Genomic DNA, 22,964 nt, shown 5'->3' on the forward strand with positions numbered 1-22,964 from the left:
CTAGAGACCAGCTGCAGGTCTTTCAACGCGTTTTACCGGACTCCCACACTACCTCTTCCGGCGCTCCAGGATTACAGGGCAAACCGGGCTGGCGGGACTACAATTCCTACAATGCCCCGCGATCCTTCGTCACATAATTGGCTGAGCCTCTGGAGGCGTCCAGTAAAACGTGGTTGGGTCTGTTCCTGCGGAGAGCAGCCACCCAGAAGCGCGGTGTCTGCCTGGTAACTCGGGGGCTGGGTCGGCTTCCTGAGTGTTTACTGGTCTCCTGCTATGAGGGGCACAGAAAGCAGCGAGGGTCGTAGGGTTTCCTTCGGCATGGACGAGGAGGAGTGGGTCCGGGTGCTGCGGGGCATCCGGGTGAGCTACCCCCCCCCCCCCCCCCCCCCCGGGCCGGTGGGACGTGTGAAGGCGGCTGGGACAAGAGGGCGTGGAGGGGGTGGAGGGCTCGAAGGGTGTGGTGGCCACGGCAGCCTTAGGGGAAGGTGCGTGCAGGTAACGGGTGGGTGCGCCTCGTTCTTAGAATACTGCCAACTCCTGGGTGGAGAGCGTCTCTCCCGCTGCCCAGTAAATGAACGAGATGTGGCTCGGGAAATGTCGGGGGACCCCTGTGCGGCGAGTGGCCGCTTCAGGCTTCAACACTATGGTGGCCTCGGGGGAGAAAGAGTGGCGAGCGAGAGAGGTGCTGAGGCCACATTCCAGCTCCAGTTGACGTAATTGTTCCAGACCTGAATTTGTTTCACTGCACACCAAGTGCGTACGTGTTGTTATGTAAACATGAGATGCTCCCAATACTGGACAATTGCAACAGCCTCTTAACTAGGGCTTCTTGGCTTCTCAACACTGCAGTCAATTGGGCACTTTAATAGTTGTGATTCAAATTCTGTACACTTACCCTTGGTTAAAATTCTAAGCAACAGTTTTAATGAATGCCGAGCACAATGAAAATGAAAAGGAATGACCCCTCCTTACCTTGTTTTACAAAACTGTGGTGCTGATATTTCTCACCACATCTCGTGCTGGTTCCCATACCTACCACTCCGCATCTATTCACTAGCCTCAGGAAATCCTTATCCCAGCAAGATACCAGCTTGTTCCAAGCACAGGACCTCTGCATTTGCTGTTTTCTTTTCCCCAGCTTTAACAGATTTTTTTTTTTTTTGCGTAATTTAATAATTTGTTTTTAGCTAATAAGTTCCTAAAATTATATAATGTTCTCTAATTCTGTTGTAATAATGATTGTATATTAGCAAATACCTAAATGTTTTCCTGATTGAATTTCATAACAGTATAGAATAATAAAAACATTTCTAATTTCTTCATTTGAAACAACAGTGTAAACACTAATCCATTATTCTGTCTTGCTGAGAAAACAGGAAGTTTTTTTTAAGATGCTAAATCTAGATTTTGATGATTTTGGAATGAATCCTTGCTTTCCCTATTTCCCTACAAATCAATTATAATTTTAAGGACAGTTATACAGCAGACTTCTGAAGGTCTTTTTCAGATTTTGTCCTTTCCATCTTTTTTCTGAAACTGGTTTCTGGGGCATCTGTCAATGCCAAGGGTTCTTATATGATGATTGTTGGGTACTGTTTGCCTAATACTTCAACTTCCACTTGTACTACCTTACTTAGCTTTACAGGGATGTATGCAAATGCCAGGCTCTTCTGGTAGCTTCCCAATACCATGTTGCCAATCACCTTACCATTGTACGGGATGCTTTTATTTCTCCCAAATCAAGATTGTCTGTTGCCAGGGTGAGGTGGACTAGCCTCTCAGCCCCTTGGCTTTAATCTGTTTCAGTGCTTGCTTTCCAAGTAGCCTGTTGGCTGCATCACAATTCTGATGAACACTTCCTTTCCAGGCCTTATCTGACGTCTCCCCGCCATCCCCACCCCCCAGTTTTTCTTATATCCGGCTTTTATCATTCTTGTTATAGTTAAAATATAATATCTGAGTATCCTTCTCTGACCACTCAAAGTACTTTCCCACCAACAGTGTAACACATCTATTTTTTTCACAGTGCTCGTCAGCATTTGCAACTTCTATTAATAATTTACTTGTTTTACATTTCCCAGTACAGTGTAAGGTCCTTGAGGCTAAGGCCCTTGTCTGATTTGACACGCTACCCTCAGAACCTAGAATAATAAAAGCAGCTCATATTTGAATGCTTAGTCGGGGCACAGGATACCCTTTATAGGTATCCTCTCATTTAATTTTCAACAGCTTGGTGAGAGATGTAGAATTCTATTTGCTCATTTTATAGGCTAAAGACAACCAAGGCACTGAGAGATGAAGTAACTTATCCGGGGTCACCTAGGTGACATGTGGTAGAACTGAGATTGAAGTAGGCAACTCAGGCCTGTTCACTGAATGCTATACTTCCTCCTACATCTGTATCTGGCAGATAGTGGTGCTTTGTGAATGTTGAGTGATTAAATGACTGAATCCGTTGAAACAGAGACTGAGTTTAAATAAAATGCACAGAACTGGGTGTAGGTGAATGAGTTAATTAGGCAAGTGGCTCATGACATCAGGAGGCCCAGCTTGTGGGGGAGCTTTGTCCGTAGAGTCCCCCATCTGCCACAGATGAGAATAAGTCTACCAAGACATGATCTGCTTGGGGAGGAAATGTGGCCAATCTCTCACAGGAGGACCAAGAGCCTTTTCCTCAACAGCTTTTATTGGGTTCATTTACACAGGAATTCAGGTAAAGCTCATTACTCATTGCTGGGAAGTAAGGATCAAATAACAAGGAACTCATGGTCAGATAGCTAAAGAGCTGTAAAAAAACTTTAAGGAACAAACTTCTTCCTTGGACCCTTATCATTTAATCGAGAGCATTCTAAACAAAGCAGGTTTCATAGGATTTTACATATTCTTTCTTAGGCTTGATCACCTGGGGAACCTGCCCTTTCCAGCACAGGGCTGCACCACCCTCTGTCATTGTTTCAGGTTTAGGTGGAGCAAGGAAAGTAAGGCAGCCAAGAGATTAGGAGATTTTCTCACAGACAATGAGGACTCAGGCTTTGTCAAAGCCGAGGGGCGAGGGTCCATCACCCCTTTTTGCTGTAGCCCCCCAAATCCTTCCTTTGGCCAAAGGGCCTCCCACATGATCATGCCTGTCTTAGATCATTCCCCCCTTGGGGAATCTTACCCGCCATTGGCTAACCGACCAAGCATTGGGGGCCAGGCAGGGTGAAGTAAAAGGAGCAGAAGCGGTGCTCCTGCCAGGGAGATAAGCTTTTGTCTCCTTGGTTGCTTACGGTCCAAGGTTGTTCCCTCAGCCTTAGCCTTGGGGAATACAAGGCAGGGATACAGCTTCTGATACCAGGCAGGGTGGTTCCCAACACTAGCTTCTGGGCAGATGCTCATTAGCTGTTGTGACCTTGGGTGAACAACTTATGTTTTGAGTCTCAGTCACCATATTTAAAAAAAAAAATAGAGGGGAAGGTGTGATAATCATAAGTGCTGCCTATGATAAGATGAAGACATGTGTTGAAGTGTTTAGAGAAAGTACAGAGTGCTTTTTAACAGAGTGGGGGCCTCTGACTCTGTGTGCCATAGTACTTAGTGCCTTTGCTGCCTGCTGGGTGTTATCTAATCTTGACCTGACTGGTGGCAATGACAAAATGAGGAGAAGATGACTGGTGTTTGAAGGTTGAGAGGCAAGAGCCTGAATTGAAAGTTGGATACCCTCGCTTCTGTTTGTGTGCTCTACCACCTTACTAGCAGGTATCCTGCTTTTGGGAATGTTGGAAAATAGGTCAGTGGGAGTCCTTTGGGAAGTGATTTCCTTTAAGTTGTCAGAGGAACATCATATGTGTTGGGTATTATATCAGACAAATGCATTTTATTTCTAGTTTTCTTAACAATTCTGCAAAATATAAATTCTCTTTAAAGATGGAGAATCAGGCATAGAAAGATTAAGGAATTTGCCTAAGGTGTTACCTGGGTAACTTCTGGGACTTTAATCCAGACCTTTGCAAAAAGTAGCCTTTTCTCATGACTCCTTCCTCCCCACCACTTGCATACAAGACAGCAAGAAAATTCTGTGGCAAAGGTTCCACCTCTCCTGACCGGGTGCTCGTGTCTCACTTAGTTCTAACAGAAGTTGTTAAAGTGAGAGGGAGCTTTGGTGACTGGTTGACTGCTGGGAAAACTCTTTAGACAGAATAAACAACTTGCCCTGAAGTACGCTATGGTGTACACGGCCCCATGCTATGACAGTCCCTTCTTCCCTCTGTCCCCTCCTCCCTTGGAGACCAGAGAAAAGGAGGTGATGGCAGTGAAGTGTTTTGGTTTAGTGACTTTTTTGTTTGCAAAATTACTTGAGGGTCGGGGAGTCCACTGTGTCTTTAGGCAGGCAAGTAAAAATCAGTAGAAAAAATCATTGGATGAACAAAATAAGAAGTTAATTTTTTAAATTTTAGTTTTTATTTTATAATCATAAACTGAACTCTGTGATCCAGCTAGATTTGGAAGGGGTAAGGAAAATATGGAACCTAATGAACTGTGGCCAGAACATGAAGATTATAGGACATTCCAAGCAGATGGGAGTGAAGGGGTGCTGTCTTTAGCTACAGAGGGAATGGTCTGGTGGTTAAGATAAAACACGAGTCAAATTTATTAGAGTTGTCTGTGGTCAGCAATGGTGGTTTTGCCATTCCTGGACCCAAAGCGCTTTCTAGCTGTCACAACATCCATGTGTCTTTCACCTAGCTGAAGACCACATGCTTGCCATAATCACTCAGTCTTGGCAATGCAGATGAAAAACTGGGAACCATTTGTTTCAGGTTCAGCATTTGCCATGGACAAGATGCCAGGACCTGTATGCTATAGGGATGAAATTCTTATCAAATTTCTTTCCATAAATGAACTTGCCATCTGTGCTATTATGGCATGTGAAGTCACCACCCTGGCACATAAATCTTGGAATAATTCTGGGAAAGCAGGAATCTTAAAAAACAAATCCTTTCTCTCCAGTACTCAGAGCATGGAAGTCTTCTGCTGTCTTTGGAACTTTGTCTGTCTGCAAACAACTCCAAGGAGATGGCAGCCCAACTGCTCACCTTTGACAGCAATGTTCCAGAGCACAGTGGGGTTGATCATGGCTGGGCACAGGAGCTCAGTGGTGGTGTTTGCAAGGTGTCCAAGGAGTTAATTTAATAAAAGGTAGGTGCCAAAGAAGAGTATATGCCCCAGCTCCTTCAGAGAAAGTAAAATATTTATAAAGACCACTTGTGTTTAACCCCCAAGGCATGGTCCTAGAAAGTGCTCTAGTTACCTTAAAATTAAATGCTAGGGCCTTGCTAGTTTGTATACTTATTTGCATAAATTTACATGCTGAGTTCAAGCCCTATTTCTTTAGAAGGTAAAAGAAATTTAATTAATACAAAATGTTTCAATCAACTCATTTTCAAAGCAAGCATGTAGCCAAAAAGTTCATTTGCTTTTTTTCTCCGTAAAATGGATCTAGTGGCACTCAGTTGTTGTTAACTTCATTCAAAACAATTTTGTTAGATTGTGTGTGACAGCTGTCATATTGGTGTGCATTTAAAAAATATTACCAAAACTGGTGAATTTTTATGTAACCATTTTAATATCCAAGATGGAAGAAAATATATAACATTTTCAGCATATTATGCTTTATTCCAAAAAAAGTAAAAATGCAACTGGAACACACAAAAAAGATTTGTGTAGTGTATGGAGAAGGTGCTGTGACTGGTTTAATGTGTCATAAGTGCTTTGTGAAGTTTTGTGCTGGAGATTTTTCATTGGATCATGCTCCATGGTTGGGTAGACCAGTTGAAGTTGATAGTGATCAAATCGAGACATTAATTGAGAACAATCGGCATTATACCATGCATGAGATAGCCAGTACACTCAAAATATCCAAATCAGGTGTTGAAAGTCATTTGCACCAGCTTGGTTATGTTTGGGTTTCACATAAATTAAGTGAAAATAACCTTCTCGACTATATTTAAAACAAATTATGACAGGTGATGAAAAGTAGATACTTTGTAATAATGTGGAATGGAGGAGAGAGTGGGGCAAGTGAAATAAACCATACCAACCACACCAAAGGCCAGTCTTCATCCAAAGAAGGTGATGCTGTGTATATGGTGGGGTTGGAAGGGAGTCCTCTATTATAAGCTCCTTCTGGAAAACCAAACAATTCCGACAAGTACTGCCCCCAGTTAGACCAACTGAAAGCAGCACTCAACAAAAAGTATCTAGAGTTAGTCAACAGAAAACGAGTAATAATCCATCAGGGTAATACAAGACCTCATGCTTCTTTGATGACCAGGCAAAAACTGTTACATCTTGGCTGGGAAGTTCTGATTCATCTGTCATATTTACCAAACATTGCACCTTTGCATTTCCATTTATTTTAGTCTTTACAAAATTCTCTTAAAGGAAAATATTTCAGTTCCCTGGAAGACAGTTCTTTGCTCAAAAAGATAAAAACTTTTGGGAAGATGGAATTATGAAGTTGTCTGAAAGATGGCAGAAGGTAGTGGAACAGAATGGTGAATACGTTGTTCAATAAAGTTATTGGTGAAAATAAAAACTGTGTCTTTTATTTTTACTTAAAAACCAATGAATGTTTTAGCCAACCCAATACATAAAGACTTTATTTCAACCTCATCCTCATCCTCCAATAAGAGAAGAAAACATACATGGCAATAATGTCCTGTTAATGTCTGCTTTGTCTATTCTCTGCTCCATGTAAGCAGCCATCTTTGGTGATTCAACTGAAATTGGTTGCTCCTAAACATCCAGACTCCACTCTCTTGCATTTTCTCTAGTACTTCCCTAACTTGCTACTTTAAGATATGTCCCCAGCCTCATTACACTCTCCTGGCTATATCACCTTTACCACCATCTCATTGGTCCTATGAGGTGAGTCTGGACCACCGGTGAGAGGAAGATCAAGGAGGACGTAATTAAATACACAAGAAACAGTTCCCAGAGAAGCCACATGTTGAGCACTGTATCCATAGCTGCCATTTATCCATCACCTCAGTAAAGTGTGTATTGTGAAGGTGTTTATAGAGCTTGGGCTTGCAGAGACAATAAAGACAAAGCATAAGGTCCCTGCCTTCATGGACACCTCAGCCCAGTAGGAAGGATAGACAAAAAGAAAAAAGACAAAGGAATAAAAGAATTGCAAGTTCTGTGAAGAAAACAAAGGATGCAGGGAGTAATGGGGCTAGCTGGTCAAGGTGGGATAGTCAGCTAATGCTGCTCTGAGGAGATGACTTTGAAGATGTGCCTGAGCCATCCAGGAGAAGTATACATATTTACTCTTTGCTGAATGTTTTAAGAGTGCTATCTCAGGTATTCCCTATGCTGACCTCGTGAGATTGTATCATCCCCATCCCAGAGGTGAGGAAACAGGTTCAAGGAAGGTAAAGTAACCCAAGGTCACAGTGTGTTTGTGTTTGAACTGGAATTTCAGATGTTCCAACTCCAAAACGTATGTGCATGGCAACCACGTGGACTGGGATGTTGGAGAAAGTTGATCAGGTGAGGAGGCCAGATAGATAATGGGCACTGAATGCCAGAGAGGGCTGTATACATGTTGCTCTGGATGCAACAGTGCATTTCTCTAATCAGGAGTGGAGCTTTGCAAAGATTGTATCTGGTCATGGTGACTATTTTTTTTTAAAGATTTTATTTACTTATTTTTAGACAGAGGGGAAGGGTGGGAGAAAGAGACAGGGAGAAACATCAATGTGTGATTACCTCTTGCACACCCCCTTCTGGGGACCTGGCCCACAATCAAGGCAAGTGCCCTGACTGGGTATTGAACTGGTGACCCTTTGCAGGCTGGTGCTCAATCCACTGAGCCACACCAGCTAAGGCTGATGATAGTGATTTTTTTTTTTAAAGATTTTATTTTTTGAGAGAGGGGAAGGGAAGGGGAAAGAGAAGGAAACATCTACAGGTTGTTTCTTGCACACCCCCAACCAGGGACCTGGCCCTGACTGGGAACTGAACCAGTGACCTTTACTTTGCAGGCTGATGCTCAACCTACTGAGTCAGGTCAGTCAGGGCAATGGTGTTTCTTTAAAAAAAAAAAAAAAAAAAAAAAAAAAACAATTAAAAAAACACACAAAACACTAGCTTTATAGAGTTGTATTTTACATACACAACACCCATTTCAATGATTTTTTAAACAAATTTACAAAGTTGAGCAACTGTCATCAAAATTGGATTTTAGAACATTCGCAAGACCTAAAGATATATTTGCAGTCACTCCTCACACTTCCAGCCTCAGGTCACCATTAATCCTGTGCCCATACAGTTATCTTTTTGGACATTTCATGTAAATGCACTTATACATCTTTCACATCTGACTTCTTTCACTTAGCACAATGTTTTTGGTGTTGGTTTATTGATGTAGCATGTATCAGTAGTTCTTTTTTATTGCTCAATAGTATCTCACGGTATGGCTGTACTACATTTTGTTTATCCAGTTACCAGTCAGTGCACATTCGAATTGTATCTAGTTCTTGACTGTTGTGGACATAGTTGCTGTGGACATTTATGTACAAGTTTTTTGGTAGACATGTTTTCATTTCACTTGGGTAGATACCTTAGAGTAGAATTTCTGGGTCATTTTGTTTATGAATTTGATGAATTGTTAGGTTTAACTTACTAAGAAACTGTCAAACTCTTCTCTAAAGTTGCTGTACCACTTTACATCAATCCTATCAGCAATATATGAGGGTTCCAGCTTCTTCATATTCTCAGCCATACCTGTTAGTGTTTGTCTTTTTAATCATAGCTATTGTGGTGGATCTGAAATGGTATCTTACTGTGTTTTAAATTTGCATGTCCCTAATAACTAATCATGTTGAGCGTCTTTTCATATGCTTTTTCACCATCTATGTATTCTCTCTGGTGAAGTGTGTATTCAAGTCTTTTGCCCACTTTCAATTGGGTTGTTTGTCATTTTATTATTGAGATATAGGATTTCTTTATGCTGGATATCAGTCCTTTATCATATTATGATTTGCAAATATTTTCTCCCAATACATGGCTTGTCTTTTTCTTAATGGTGTTTTTGAAGGGCAAACATTTATAAGTTTGATGGTTTAATTTATCAAATTGTTTTCTTTAATTGATTGTGCTTTTGTTATCATATTTTATAAATCTGTGCCTAATTTAAAGTTATGGAAACTTTTTCCTTTGTTTTTTTCTAAGAGTGTTATGGTTTTGGTTTTTCAATGTAAGTCTATAATCCATTTTGAATTAATTTTTGTGCATGTCATGAGGTAAAGCCCTAAATTAGAGTTTCGCAAAATTTTTAAAAAATGACCAGATAATAAATACTTTGGCCTTGTCACTAGACAAAATCACTGGAAGGTCTTTGCCGTTGCTATTCATCTCTGCCATTGAAGGATGAAAGCAGACATAGGCAGTATGTAATGAATGGGTGTGGTTAGGTTTCATTGAAACTTTATTTACAAAATCAGGCATTTGGTTGGATTTGGCCCTAGTACTAGAGTTGAACCCTCATTTAAATCCATCTTTTTTGCATATCTAATGTTTTCAAACTACATTTGTTGAAAAAGCTATCTTTTGTCCATTGAATTATGTAGGGACTTTTGTGAACATCAGTTGACCATAAACATCAGGACTCTCAGTTCTGTTGAGAGTTCCACTGATGCATGTGCTGTACACTGCCGTGATTATTGTGGCATTGTAGCAAGTTTCAAAATTGGGAAATATAAGGCCTTAAATTTTGTTCTTTTTTTCAAGCTTATTTTGGCTGTTCTGAGTCCGTTGCACATCCTTATACATTTCAGGATCAGTTTGTAAACTTCTGTAAAAACTACCTATTGGGATTTTGATGGAGGCTGGTATTGAATCTATAGATTACTTTGGGAGACTTGCCATTTTAACAATATTGGGTCCTTCAGTCATTGGATATGAAATCTCTCTTCATTTATTCAAATCTTTAAAAACTTTTCTCAGCATTATTTTGTACTTTCAGTATACAAGTCTGCACTCCTTTTCTTAAATTATTTCCAAGTATTTTATTTCTCTTGATGCCATTATAAATGGAATTGTTTTCTTAATTTCATTTTTGGATTCTTTATTGCTAGTATATAGAAATACATTTGATTTTTGTATATTGATTTTGTATCAAGAAACCTTGCTGAACTCATTTACTTTAGTAGGGTTTTTTTATTCCTTAGGATTTTATATAGTAGGATCATGCTGTCTCCAAATAAAGACAGTTTTTCTTCTTTCTTTCTAATTTGGATACCCCCATTTTTTCTTGCCTTATTGCATTGACTGGAACCTCCAATACAATATTGAATAGAAGTGGTGAAAGTGAATGTCTTTGCTTTGCTACACTGCTTAGGGAGAAAACATTCAGTTTTCCATCATTAAGTATGTTAGCTGTAGATTTTTTCAAAGTTGCCCTTTATCAGATCGATGATTTTATCTTTTAATATTCCCAGTCATTCCTTCCTCTCTGTCCTTAGATCCTGTTTTTCTTTTGTAAGCTCTTGGAGGGGAAAAGCTGTCTTACTTATTACATTGGCTGTCTCATTAGTAAGTGGATATTGGATTGCATGCTTGGATTAGTGAATTGATGACCCTTCTTTTATTGAAGCTGGTGATCTGGTGGCAGCTGTGCATGAAAATCCTACTCTTCTGCTTACAATTCCAAGGCTTTAATGCAAACTTATTTCATCTGTATGCAGCAGACTTCCTTTGCTACCTTGCTAGGTAGCTTCTTAAATGTCTCAGCATACATGTTGATGCTCCTTATCATATTGTTTCATATTACATCATCTTAATTGACAGTTTAGAGGCACTGTTGTAAACAAATGATCATAGAAGACCACCTCACCTCTCTATGTTCAAGATGGCTGTATGGTGTAGCACATTCATGCACCTGTTAGCTAGGTACCTTGAAGGGGTTAGATCACAAATCCTCTCCATTCTTCCTCAGATTTAATGCTCTACTTGAGTGCAGTTGATGAGACCACAACAGGAAATGCCAGCTTGGAAAGCCAGGAAATAGATGGCCAAGTTCTCTACAGCTTTCCAATGAATGGTGTCTGTGGATCTGAATAGCAAGTTTGGCAAACATTGCTCAGTTACACAACATGTGCCAGTCCTGGGGCTTTCCCAGGTGTTATTTTCTTTTTTTTTTTAAATTTATTTTTCTTTTTCTAAATTTATTTTTATTGTTGTTTAAGTACAGTTGTCTCCATTTCCACACCGCCACTTCCCCCCTGACCCCACCCATCCCCACTTCCAACCCTTGATGTTATCCCACTTTGGCTTTGGCCATGTGTCCTTTATACATGTTCCTGAAAACCCTTCCTCCTTTACCCACCATTATCCCCTCCATCCCCCCCTCTGGTTACTGTCAGTTTGTTCTTAATTTCAATGTGTCTGGTTGTGTTTTGCTTACTTGTTTGTTTTGTTGATTAGGTTCCACTTATAGGTGAGATCATAGGGTATTTGTCTTTCACCACCTGGCTTATTTCTCTTAGCATAATGTTCTCCAGATCCATCCATGCTGTTGGGAAGGGTAGGAGCTCCATCTTTCTTTATGCTGTGTAGTATTCCATCATGTAAATGTATCATAGTTTTTTTTTTTTAATTGCTCTCTGGATGTTGTTTTTCTTTTTTTTTTTAATTTTATTTTAATCATTGTTCAAGTATGGTTTTTTCCCTTTTACTCCCATTCCAGCCCATCCACCCATTCCTCCCTACTTCCCTCCCATTACCACCCACCCCTAGTTTTTGTCCATGTGTCCTTTAAATTTGTTCCTGTAAACCCTACCCATTCCCCCCTGAAATTCCCTCTTCTCTCCCCTCTGGTCACTGTCAGTCTGTCCCCCATTTCAGTGTCTTTGGTTATATTTTGCTTGTTTCTTTGTTTTGTTGTTTAGGTTCCTGTTAAAGGTGATATCATGTGGTATTTGTCTTTCACTGCCTGGCTTGCTTCGCTTAGCATAATGCTTTCCAGCTCCATCCATGCTTGTGCAAAGGGTAGGAGCTCCTTCTTTCTTGCTGCTGCATAGAATTCCATTGTGTAAATGTACCATAGTTTTTTGATCCATTCATTTACTGATGGGCATCTAGGTTGCTTCCAGCACCTAGCTATTGTAAATTGTGCTGCTATGAACATCGGGGTGCAAAGGTTCTTTTGTATTGGCGTTTTAGTGTTCTTAGGATATAGCCTCAGCAGTGGAATTGCAGGGTTAAAAGGCAGATCCATTTTTAGTTTTCTGAGGAAGTTCCATACTGCTTTCCATAGTGGTTGTACCAGGCTGCAGTCCCACCAACGGTGCACTAGGGTCCCCTTTTCTCCACAACCTCTCCAACACTTGTTGTTTGTTGCTTTGTTTATGATGGCCATTCTGACTGGTGTGAAGTGGTATCTCATTGTGGTTTTAATCTGCATCTCTCTGATAGCTAGTGATTTTGAACATCGTTTCATGTGTCTTGGATTTTCTGTATGTCCTCCTTGGAGAAGTGTCTGTTCAAGTCCTTTGCCCATTTTTTAATTGGGTTCCTTGTCTTCTTAGAGTGGAGTTATGTAAGTTCTTTATATATTTTGAAGATTAAACCCTTGTCTGAGGCATCATTGGCAAATATGTTTTCCCATACAGTTGGTTCTCTTTTAATTTTAATACTGTTTTCTTTAGCTGTGCAAAAGCTTTTAATTTTGATGAGGTCCCATTTGTTTATTCTTTCCTTTATGTCCCTTGCTCTAAGAGACATGTCAGTAAAAAAGTTTCTGCATGAAATATCTGAGATTTTCCTGCCTACATTCTCTTCTAGGACTTTAATGGTGTCACGGTTTATATTTAAGTCTTTTATCCACCTTGAATTTATTTTTGTATAAGGTGTAAGTTGGTGCTCGAGTTTCATTTTTTGCATGTAGCTGTCCAGTTCTCCCAACACCATTTGTTCAAGAGGCTATTTTTATTCCATTTTATGTTGCTGCCTTCTTTGTCAAATATTAATTGACTGTAGAGACTTGGGTTTATTTCTGGGCTCTCTGTTCTGTTCCATTGGTCTATGTGCCTGTTTTTATGCCAGTACCAGGCTGTTTTGATGACAGTGGCCTTGTAGTATAGTTTAGTGTCAGGCATTGTGATCCCTCCTACTTTACTCTTCTTTCTCAAAATTGCAGCAGCTATTCGGGGTCTTTTATGATTCCACATAAATTTTTGAAGTGTTTATTCTATGTCTGTGAAATATGCCATTGGCACTTTAACAGGGATTGCATTGAATCTGTAAATTGCTTTGGGTAGTATGGACATTTTGATGATGCTACTTCTTCTGATCCATGAACACGATATGTGTTTCCATTTGTTTGTGTCTTCCTTGATTTCTTTTTTCAGTGTTGTGTAGTTTTCTGAATACAGGTCTTCTACCTCCTTGGTTAGGTTTATTCCTAGGTATTTTATTTTTCTTTTTGCTATATAAAATGGGATTTTTTTCTTGATTTTTACTTCTGCTGTTTCATTGTTGATATACAAAACTGCCTTTGATGCCTGGATATTGACTTTGTATCCTGCTGTTTTGCCAAATTCAGCAGGTCGAGATTTATTAGGTCGAGCAGTTTTTTGGCCAAGTCTATAGGATTTTCTATGTACACTATCATGTCATCTGCAAAAATGACAGTTTTGTTTCCTCCTTTCTGATTTGGATGCCATTTATTTCCTTTTCTTGTCTGATTGCTGTAGCTAAAACTTCCAATACTATGTTGAATAGAAGTGGTGAAAGTGGACAGCCTTGTCTTGTTCCTGATCTTAGTGGAAAAGATTTAAATTTTTTCCCATTGAGTATGATGTTGGCTGTAGGTCTGTCATATATGGCTTTTATTATGTTGAGGAATGCTCCCTGTATTCCCACTTTGCTGAGTGTTTTTATCGTGAATGGGTGCTGTACCTTATCAAATGCTTTTTCCACAACTATTGATATGATCATGTGATTTTTGTCTTTGATTTTGTTTATGTGATGTATTCCATTTACTGATTTGCAAATATTGAACCATCCTTGAGTCTCTGGGATGAATCCCATTTTGGTCATGTTGTATGACCTTTTTAATGTATTGTTGGATGCAGTTTGTCAATATTTTATTGAGGATTTTAGCATTTATGTTCATCAGCGATATTGGCGTGAAGTTTTCTTTCTTTTTGTGTCTTTATCTGGTTTTGGGATTAGGATGATAATGACTTCATAAAAAGAGTTTGGGAGTCTTCCATCATTCTGGATTTTTTGGAATAGTCTGTGAAGGATAGGGATTAGCTCTTGCTTAGATGCTTTGCAGAATTCTCCTGTGACACCATCTGGACCTGGGCTTTTGTGTGTCCAGTGTATTTTGATTACTGCTTCAATTTCATCTGCTGTTATTGGTCTATTCAGGCTTTCTGCTTCTTCTTCATTGAGTTTTGGAAGATTATATTTTTCTAGAAATTTGTCCATTTCACCTAGGTTTTCAAATTTCTTGGCATACAGTTCTTTGTAGTAATTTCTTACAGTGCTTTGTATTTCTGTGGTATCAGTTGTAATATCTACTCTTTCATTTCTGATTGTGTTTATTTGGGTCCTCTCTCTTTTTTTCTTGATGAGCCTGCTTAAAGGCTTGTTGATTTTGTTTATCTTTTCAGAGAACCAGCTCCTGGACTCATTGATCCTTAGAATTGTGCTCTTAGTCTCTATGTCATTTAATTCTGCTCTGATTTTGGTTATTTCCTTCCTTCTACTTGCTCTGGGCTGTCTTTGTTGTTGTTTCTTGAGTTCTTATATGTGTAGGGTTAGGTTGTTTGCTTGAAATGTGTCTATCTTTTTTAGGTAGGCCTGTATCACTATGAACTTCCCTCAGGACTGCCTTGGCTGTGTCCCATATGTTTTGGGTTGTTGTGAGTTCATTTTCATTTGTTTCCAGAAACTTTTTGATTTCTTCCCTAATTTCATTCTTGATCCATTCATTGTTTAATAGCATGCTATTCAATCTCCATGAGTTTGAGTATTTTGGGTTTTTTCCCTTCGGGTTGGTTTCCAGTTTCAGTCCCTTCTGGTAGGAGAAAATGCTTGGTATGATTTCAATTTCTTGAATTTGTTGAGGCTTGTTTTGTGTCCTATCGTGTGATCTGTCTTTGAAAATCTTCCATGTTCATTTGGAAAGAATGTGCATTTAGCTTCTTTGGGATGAGGGGCTCTCTATATATCGATTAAGTCCATCTCATCTAGGGCATTTTCAATGCCAGAATATCTTTGCTGATATTTTGTTTGGAAGATCTGCCCAGTTTTGAGAGTGGGCTGTTAAAATCCCCTACTATAATTGTGTTGCTGTTAATGTTTTTCTTGAAGTCCTCTATGATTTTCTTTATGTATTTGGGTGCTTCTATGTTGGTTGCCTACATATTTACAATGTTTATGTCTTCTTGGTGGATTCTTCCCTTGAGTATTATGAAGTGACCTTCTGGGTCTCTCTTTATGGCCCTTTTTTAGAAGTCTGTTTTGTCTGATATGTGTATTGCTACCCTGTCTTTTTTTTCCTGTCCATTTGCTTGGAAAATTTGTTTCCAGCCCTTCACTTTCAGTCTGTGTAGGTCTTTTGTCCTGAGGTGGGTCTCTTGTAGGTAGCATATGTGTGGGTCATGTTTTCTTATCCATTCAGCTATTCTATGTGTTTTGATTGGAGCATTTAATCCATTTACATTTAAGGTGATTATTGATAAGTACTCATATGTTGCCATTTACGGTACCTGTGCTCCTCTCTCTCTCTGTCTCTCTCTGTCTCTCTCTTTCCTTAAAGCAGTCCCTTTATCATGTCCTGCATAGCTGGTTTGGTGGAGGTGTATTCTTTTAGACTTCTTTTGGCTGGGAAACTTCTTTTTGACCTTGTATTGTGATTGAGAGCCTTGCTAGGTAAAGTAGCCTTGGTTGCAGGCTTCTGGTTCTCATTACTTAGAATATTTCTTGCCATTCTCTTCTGGCTTGGAGCATTTCCATTGAGAAGTCAGCTGCTAGCCTTACTGGAGCTCCCTTGTATGTTATTTCCTGTTTCTCTCTTGCTGCCTTTAAGATTCTCTCTTTGTTTGGAATTTTGCCATTTTAATTATGATGTGTCTTGAAGTAGGCTTCTTTGGGTTCCTCTTGATTGGGACTCTCTGTGTTTCCTGGACTTGTGGTACTGTCTCTCTCATCAAATTAAGAAAGTTTTCCATCATTACTTTTTCAAAAAGGTTTTCTTTCCCTTGCTTTCCTTCTTCTGGTATCCCTATTATACAGATATTATTATGTTTCATATTATCTTGCATTTCTCTCAATCCCTCTTCATTCTTTCTGAGCCTCTTTTCCTTGCTCTTTCTGGATGTTTTTTGCTACTTTGTCCTCCGGCTCACTGATCTGATCTTCTGCCTTATTGATCCTGCTTTTGATTCCTTTTACTGTATTCTTCATTTCAGAAATTGTATTCTTCATTTTCTCTTGGCTGTTGTTGGTAATTTGTATTTCCTTTTTCATGTTGATATAGTTTTCAGTGAGTTCATTGTAGTTTCCTTGTAATTTCTGGTAATTCACTGTGAGCTCTTTGAGCTTCTTGATAACCATTGCTATGAAATCAATATCTGATAGTTGAGTTGCCTCTGTTTCATTTAGCATTCTTTCTGAGGCTTCCTTTTTTCCTTTCATTTGGGGATTGTTTCTTTGTCTCCCACTGTTTGTGAGACTCTTCTTGTTATCCTCTGCTTCTTAAATTGATCTGTTCTGGCTCCCTGGGTTTATGGTGTGAACTTCTGTAGTAGAATACCTGTGAGAGTCAGTGGTAAAGTCTCCTTTGTGTATCCTGGTGTTCAGAACTTCCCCCTACTCTTTTTTGTGATCACTTGGAGGGGCAAGCAAAATGGTTTAAGACAGCAAGAGGGCATTCTATGATATTTATGGTAGCAGCTGGTAGAGAAGGGATAGGCGATCCTTTGGATATGTATAATGTTAACCATGATATTCCACCCAACTAGCTGCTTTTTAGAAAGGATGGAGAGAAGATAAGACTCTTTTGGGAAGGTGAGGGTTGTGAGTTGGATCTAGAAGGCAGTGAGGTTGTGGAAAGTCAGATTCTGGTGTAAGGTAAGAGTAAAGGATAGTAAATAGGTGTAGTGTGTGAGAGAATAGAATTAATCACTACAGTAGTAGAGTTCAGGAAACCGTGAAGTGGGCTTAGATCTGGGAGGGGTTTTGTGTAGTCTTTACAATTGTATGGAACAGCTATTATTTACAATTGTATTAGAGGAACAATCATGTGATGGAATCTACATGATCTGGCTAACAAGAATAGGGAGTGTAGGACCTTGAGTAGTGTGCTAATGGAACACAAGTGAAGTGAAGGGCAGCAAATTAGCAATACACTATGAAAGAGCGAATAGGGGAAACCTGTCAAAGGATACAATATAACCAGCCAAGCAAAGAAGACTGAACAGAAAGAAGAGGAATACAAAAATACTATTAAAATATAAGATGTAAAAATAATGAAAAAATAATAATACAAATATGCAATAACTTGCAGGTTCTCTGTAATAGCAAAGTGAAATTTGTCTCACTGTCTCAGCTGTTGTGATGCCCCTTCTTTGGGCCCAAGTCTGGTCTTTTCACAGTTACAGGGTTTTTTTGTCTCACTTGTGGGTATTTAAAAAAAAGAGAGAGAGAGAGAGAAGCAGAAGAAGGAAGAAAGAAGAGATAAAACTGGAAAGAAAGGAAGAGGGAATAAAACAAGAAAGAAGGAGAGTGAGGAAAAAGGAATTGAGAGATAAAAATTTAAAAATAAAAAATTACTTTAAAAAAAATGAAGCGTCCTGGTGGCTTTAAACTGGCCACACCAGTTTTTCTGGTCTTGCTGGATGCAGCAGGCTGAGGGACTTGTCTCCCTTCCTGATCAGCGGGTGAGCAGTCTCACCAGACCTAGCCTGGCACTTCTCCGAGGTTCCTTGGGTATGGGATCCAGGCCTTCCTCAGACCACACTTTACCCTGGGGTTACCGCTGTGGGCTGGGGCCTTCCACAAAGCCCTTTATCCTGGTGTTGTGGGTGTGTGCTTGGCCAGGCAGCCTGTGGCTCAACGGGTTTGGACACACCGTTCCCAGTTCTATGGGGGCACACAGGGATTCCCGCGCCTCCTTGTCAGTAGCGCTGCCCCACTGAATGGCGAGGAGGCTGGAGCGATTTCTGCAGGAGAATTCCTCAAACAGTGTCTCTTTTTTCACTTTTTCTTTTTGAGAAATTTCTCCTACTCAAGCCTGCTGCTCTATACAGTGGCCTGGTCTCTAGCACAGCCCAATTTTCCAGCCAGACTGGTGACTATCGGGGTCAGGGCCCCCCACAGCACAAGTCTTAACTCTCCTGAGCCTGCCCCCACAGACTCTGTGGGTGGTCACAGCTCCTGTGTGTTTGCCAGTTAGTCCTTATTTCCCTCTCTGCAACTTTAAGCAACCACGTCTCTCCTGGTGCTGCTCGAACCTTGTTTGGCAGTTGAGGGAGCAGTTGACCCAGCTCTCTCCCAAGGACCCTGTGGCAGACCCCATGGGCACCGGGCCTGGGGCTGCAGCCACCCTGGTCCCTGCATTGGTTCCTGGGACCTTATTGTTCTGAAGCACTCTCCTTATGGTCTGGTTTCTCAATGTCCACTACAATTTTTCATCTCCTATTTTCATATATGCTAGGGTACTGTTGGCTGTTTGCTCTGTTCCTCTGTAGATGGCTAGGTTTTTCTCCCATGTGTAGGGGGAAGTGGAATCTGCTCCCTCCTACCTCACCTCCATCTTCCTCCTCCACAATTAATAAGTTTTAAACTGTTCACTGAGTTAGTATGATGAAATCTTGTGTTGTCTCATCTGGGGTTCTAATGATTCCATTGTCCAGAGTATAGACACTGTATGTATAGTACAATAAGGTAATTTGAGGGAGAGTCTACATTCACCTAACTTTTATCAAAGCATATTTTATAGTTCTATTTTTTATTGTGCCTAATTGATTAAATTTCATTGTAGGCTTGTATGTATAGGAAAAATCAGTATATACAGGGCTTGATACTATCCATGGTTTCAGGCACCTATTGAGGATCTTGGAACATACCCCATGTGGACTTCTGCATTACTGATTAGTTCATGCAATTTTACTTATCCAGTATGTGCCTGGTATTGATTATATTTGGTATTTGTATAGTGCTTTGCAGTTTCATATAACAGCTAATACTGATTTTTACTTTGTATAGACTGCTTTAGGTAGATTACTTCATTTAATCCTCACAACAGCACTATAGTCTATGCCACTAATTATTTTCATCTTACAGATAAAGAAACTGACTTAGAGCAAAAAGTCCCTTATCCACGGTCATGCAGCTAGTAAATAATTTAGTTGAGACAAACCCACATCTCTTTGACCACAAAACACTTAATTCCTGAGCTGTATGACAGGGGTCCCCATTTCATAGGTAATAGAGGTAATGCTCAATGAAGGTGAAGAATTGGGTGAAGGCCACACAGCTGGAGCATAGGTAGCACTCGTTTTTTCTTGCACTGTCCTGGATTTGGCCCTCCCATCTCCTGACCACATAGGACCATATCTGGCCAGCTATGATGGCACAGTGACCAGGGCCTCTGGCACCAAGTTCCCAAACCCACATGGCTCTGCAGACCTCCATTCTGGTTCTCTTGGTACATGGAGCACTGCCCAGATGGTGTTTATTCTTGCATGACTACTATGTGTGTATGTATATTTGTTGATTAAAAATATTACTTGCTGTATTTTGTAGCAACATTAAAATATATTACAAATCTTCCATTGCCAATAAGAAGCCTGCCAATGTTTTCCTTAACACCTTAACTCCCCATGTAGTGTCGTTCAGATGATACCACCTGGGCTGGAAGTTGGGAATCAGAGCCTGTGACTCAGCCTGTGTAGAACCCCACCATAGCTGCTCTTACTCTTAGACCAAAAGTGAGCCTTTAACTTTCACCTGCCAGGGCATAGGTTCTTGCCTTTTCCTGGCTCTCTGGTCCAATTATTTAGCCTGATTCTTCTCACACACTGGCCTTCTTTCAGGCCCTTGGACATGTCAGCTTCAGCTCCTCTCAGAGACTTTATACTCCTCCTCTGCTTGGAACTAGATCATTTTCTTCTGGATCTCAAGATATAAATGTGGAGACAGATGTCTTAACATTGGTGTCATCTCCTCTGAGAGGTCTTCCCTAATGCCTGTGGCCTCCTGCACACATCTCATCACTGAGATGATGTATTTTATTCTTTCCTAACACTTATCAGTAACATACATCACTGATTTTTAAGATACATTTTAACATCTCTGAATAGGGATGTCATAACATAGATGGAATGGTAATTTCATTGGTGTTCTTTGTCTTCAGGTAATGTAAAAATAATGGTATGATTTATAACTGTTTTAGGTTGTCTTAGATTGGATGAAATAAGATTTGTAAAATGTTTACTTGTTTATTGTCTCACCTCCCATTAGAATGTAAGCTCCATTAAAGCAGAGACCGTTTCTCTTTCACTGCTATTTCATTGCTGTTTCTTTCACCTACTGTTTCTAGAACACTGCTTTCACACAGTGGGTGCTTAATAAGTGAATATTAGCTGAGGGAAAATGGGCTGGAGTTACCCTGTCCTTGGTGAGGCTGCTTCTTTTGGTTCCCAGGGCCTCCTTTCTACATGTGCCAGCATCTGTTCTTCCTGGTCATGTGACCCTTTATAGCATGACCATTACCAAGGTGACTGCCTGTTTCATGCACATCATGCATCATTGATCACCCATACCCACATAGGACCACTCAGTGCTCTCCTCCCTTCGGACACATGTCTCAGAGGACTGGTGCATCTCAGAGAATCCACTGGGAACTGGGGGGAGAAGAAGAGCTGGTAAATGTTTAACAACTGGCTTTTCTCCCAAGAAAGGATCCTGATTTCTGTGGCTTTTTAAGCTAAGTCTCTGATATATGTATATATTTAATCTTTTTTTTTATTTTATTTTAATCATTGTTCAAGTACAGTTTTCTCCCCCCTACTCCCATTCCAGGCCACCCACCCAACCCTCCCCCCTTCCCCCCCATTACCCCCCACCCCTAGTTTTTGTCCATGTGTCCTCCAAATTTGTTCCTGTAAACCCTACCCATTCCCCCCTGAAATTCCCTCTTCTCTCCCCTCTGGTCACTGTCAGACTATATATTTAATCTTTAATTTATGCTGTCCTATAGAACAATTGTATTTGAATTTAAAAAATTATCAGGTCTCAAAAAAATGTCTGTAGCTAATTTAAAGCTGGTCATGAAGTCACCCAGCTTGCATAATTCCTGAAAATTTAAAAATAGGCTCTTGCAGGCCAATTCCAGCACACTTTTGGGACACCGGAATCTTTTCCCATGCAGTTTCACTCTTGAGTGCCTGCTCCATGCCTTACCTGTCTGGAAAAACATCCCATTTCAGCCTGCTGTCACTTAACACCCAATCAGATGTGACCTGTGTAGTTGATTTGAGCAAGAAATGGGCACTAGACTGTACTGTAGAGTTTACTCTTGACTTGACAAAACATTGACTTTACTCAATGTCATTACAGGTTTTAATTGCTATGCTGTAAAAAGGAGGGAATGAGCCAGTGAATTTTAAAGGCTGTTTCCCTTCAAATATACATAATCTGGGATTTTATATCTGTAATCAAGCTAATTTTCTATTTTCTCAAATAGTCTCTCTTTCCTTGATTTGCCTTTTTCTGTCATTCTCACACAAATTCTTCCACTCACTTAAGACCAAAACTCCTTTTTCTTTAACTCTGCACCCTCCTTTGTCCCTCACCACTGAGGTAGCACCAGACAAAACCTGTTACTGTAAGTCATTGCTGCTGCTGCAGGCCCTTGTCACTTCATGAATAAGGGCATGCTCCCTATTCTAGTGTGCTCCCCATTAACACAGCCAATTCACCTTCCCAAATACCACCCTATGTTCTTTCCTGGCTCAAAAACTTTCACCAAGGCCCACAATTGTTTGAGCCCTCTGTCTGACTTTGAAGTTCCTGTCAGTACCAGCTCTACCCAAGTCCACCTTTCAAATCCATACCTTTCAAAGTGAAAGGGCTGCAGGCATACTGGTCTCTGGCTGGCTGTCTCTTTTCACCAGGCTGGCACTGTGAGAGATTACCTCTTCTTCCTCTCCACACACGGTAGCTTCTCTTCTGTTCAAATCCTGGTGCTGACCTCAGGAACACACACAGGCATACTATCCTTAGGATATCTTGCTGTTGCTGAGTGACATCCTGTCTGGAATGCTCATTTTTGCTTCTGGTTCTCTTTTTATAACAGGTTTATTAAGATGTGATTTATATACCATACAATTCACCCACTTAAAGTGCACAATTCACTAAAGTGCACAATTTTTAGAATAGTCACAAATATGTGCAACCATTCATAAAATAATTTTTAGAACATTTTATTACCCCCCACCCCCAGAAAAACCCTCTTAACTCTTTAGTCATCAGTTCTCAGTCTCCCCATTCCCCCAAGTCCAAGGCAACCACTAACTACTTTTTTGTCTCAGGAGATTTGCTTATTCTGAACATTTCAAATTAGTGGAATCATATAGTTTAGCTTTACATTTATGTTTAGCTTATTTCACATATTGGAATGGTTACAGGTTTATTCATTTTGTAGCATGTGTGAATACTTAATTCTTTTTTATGGATCCAATGGTAACTCTATGTTTAACCTTTCGAGGAACTTCCAGAGTGTTTTCCACAGTGGCTGTGTTATTTTATATTGTCATCAGCAATATATGAGGATTCTGATTTCTCTATATCCTTGTAAACACTTGTTATTATCTGACTTTTTGATTATAGCCATTCTAGTGGGTGTGAAAGTAGTATTTCCCTGTAGTTTAAATTTGCCTTTCTCTAATGACTAATGA

At 40.1% G+C, this 22,964-nt stretch overlaps 1 protein-coding gene across 1 annotated transcript in view; it reads left to right on the forward strand.

The window, feature by feature from the left end:
• The first annotated feature begins 211 nt into the window (after nt 1–211).
• CHCHD6 (coiled-coil-helix-coiled-coil-helix domain containing 6) overlaps nt 212–22,964 on the forward strand; it is a 341,492-nt gene continuing 318,739 nt past the window's right edge. Inside the window, exon 1 of the mRNA XM_036009395.1 lies at nt 212–360. Coding sequence (XP_035865288.1) covers nt 274–360 — 87 coding nt within the window. The 5' untranslated portion in view covers nt 212–273. The remainder of the gene's footprint in view (nt 361–22,964) is intronic.

Source organism: Phyllostomus discolor, chromosome 9, assembly GCF_004126475.2.
Source record: "Phyllostomus discolor isolate MPI-MPIP mPhyDis1 chromosome 9, mPhyDis1.pri.v3, whole genome shotgun sequence".
Lineage (NCBI taxonomy): Eukaryota > Metazoa > Chordata > Mammalia > Chiroptera > Phyllostomidae > Phyllostomus > Phyllostomus discolor.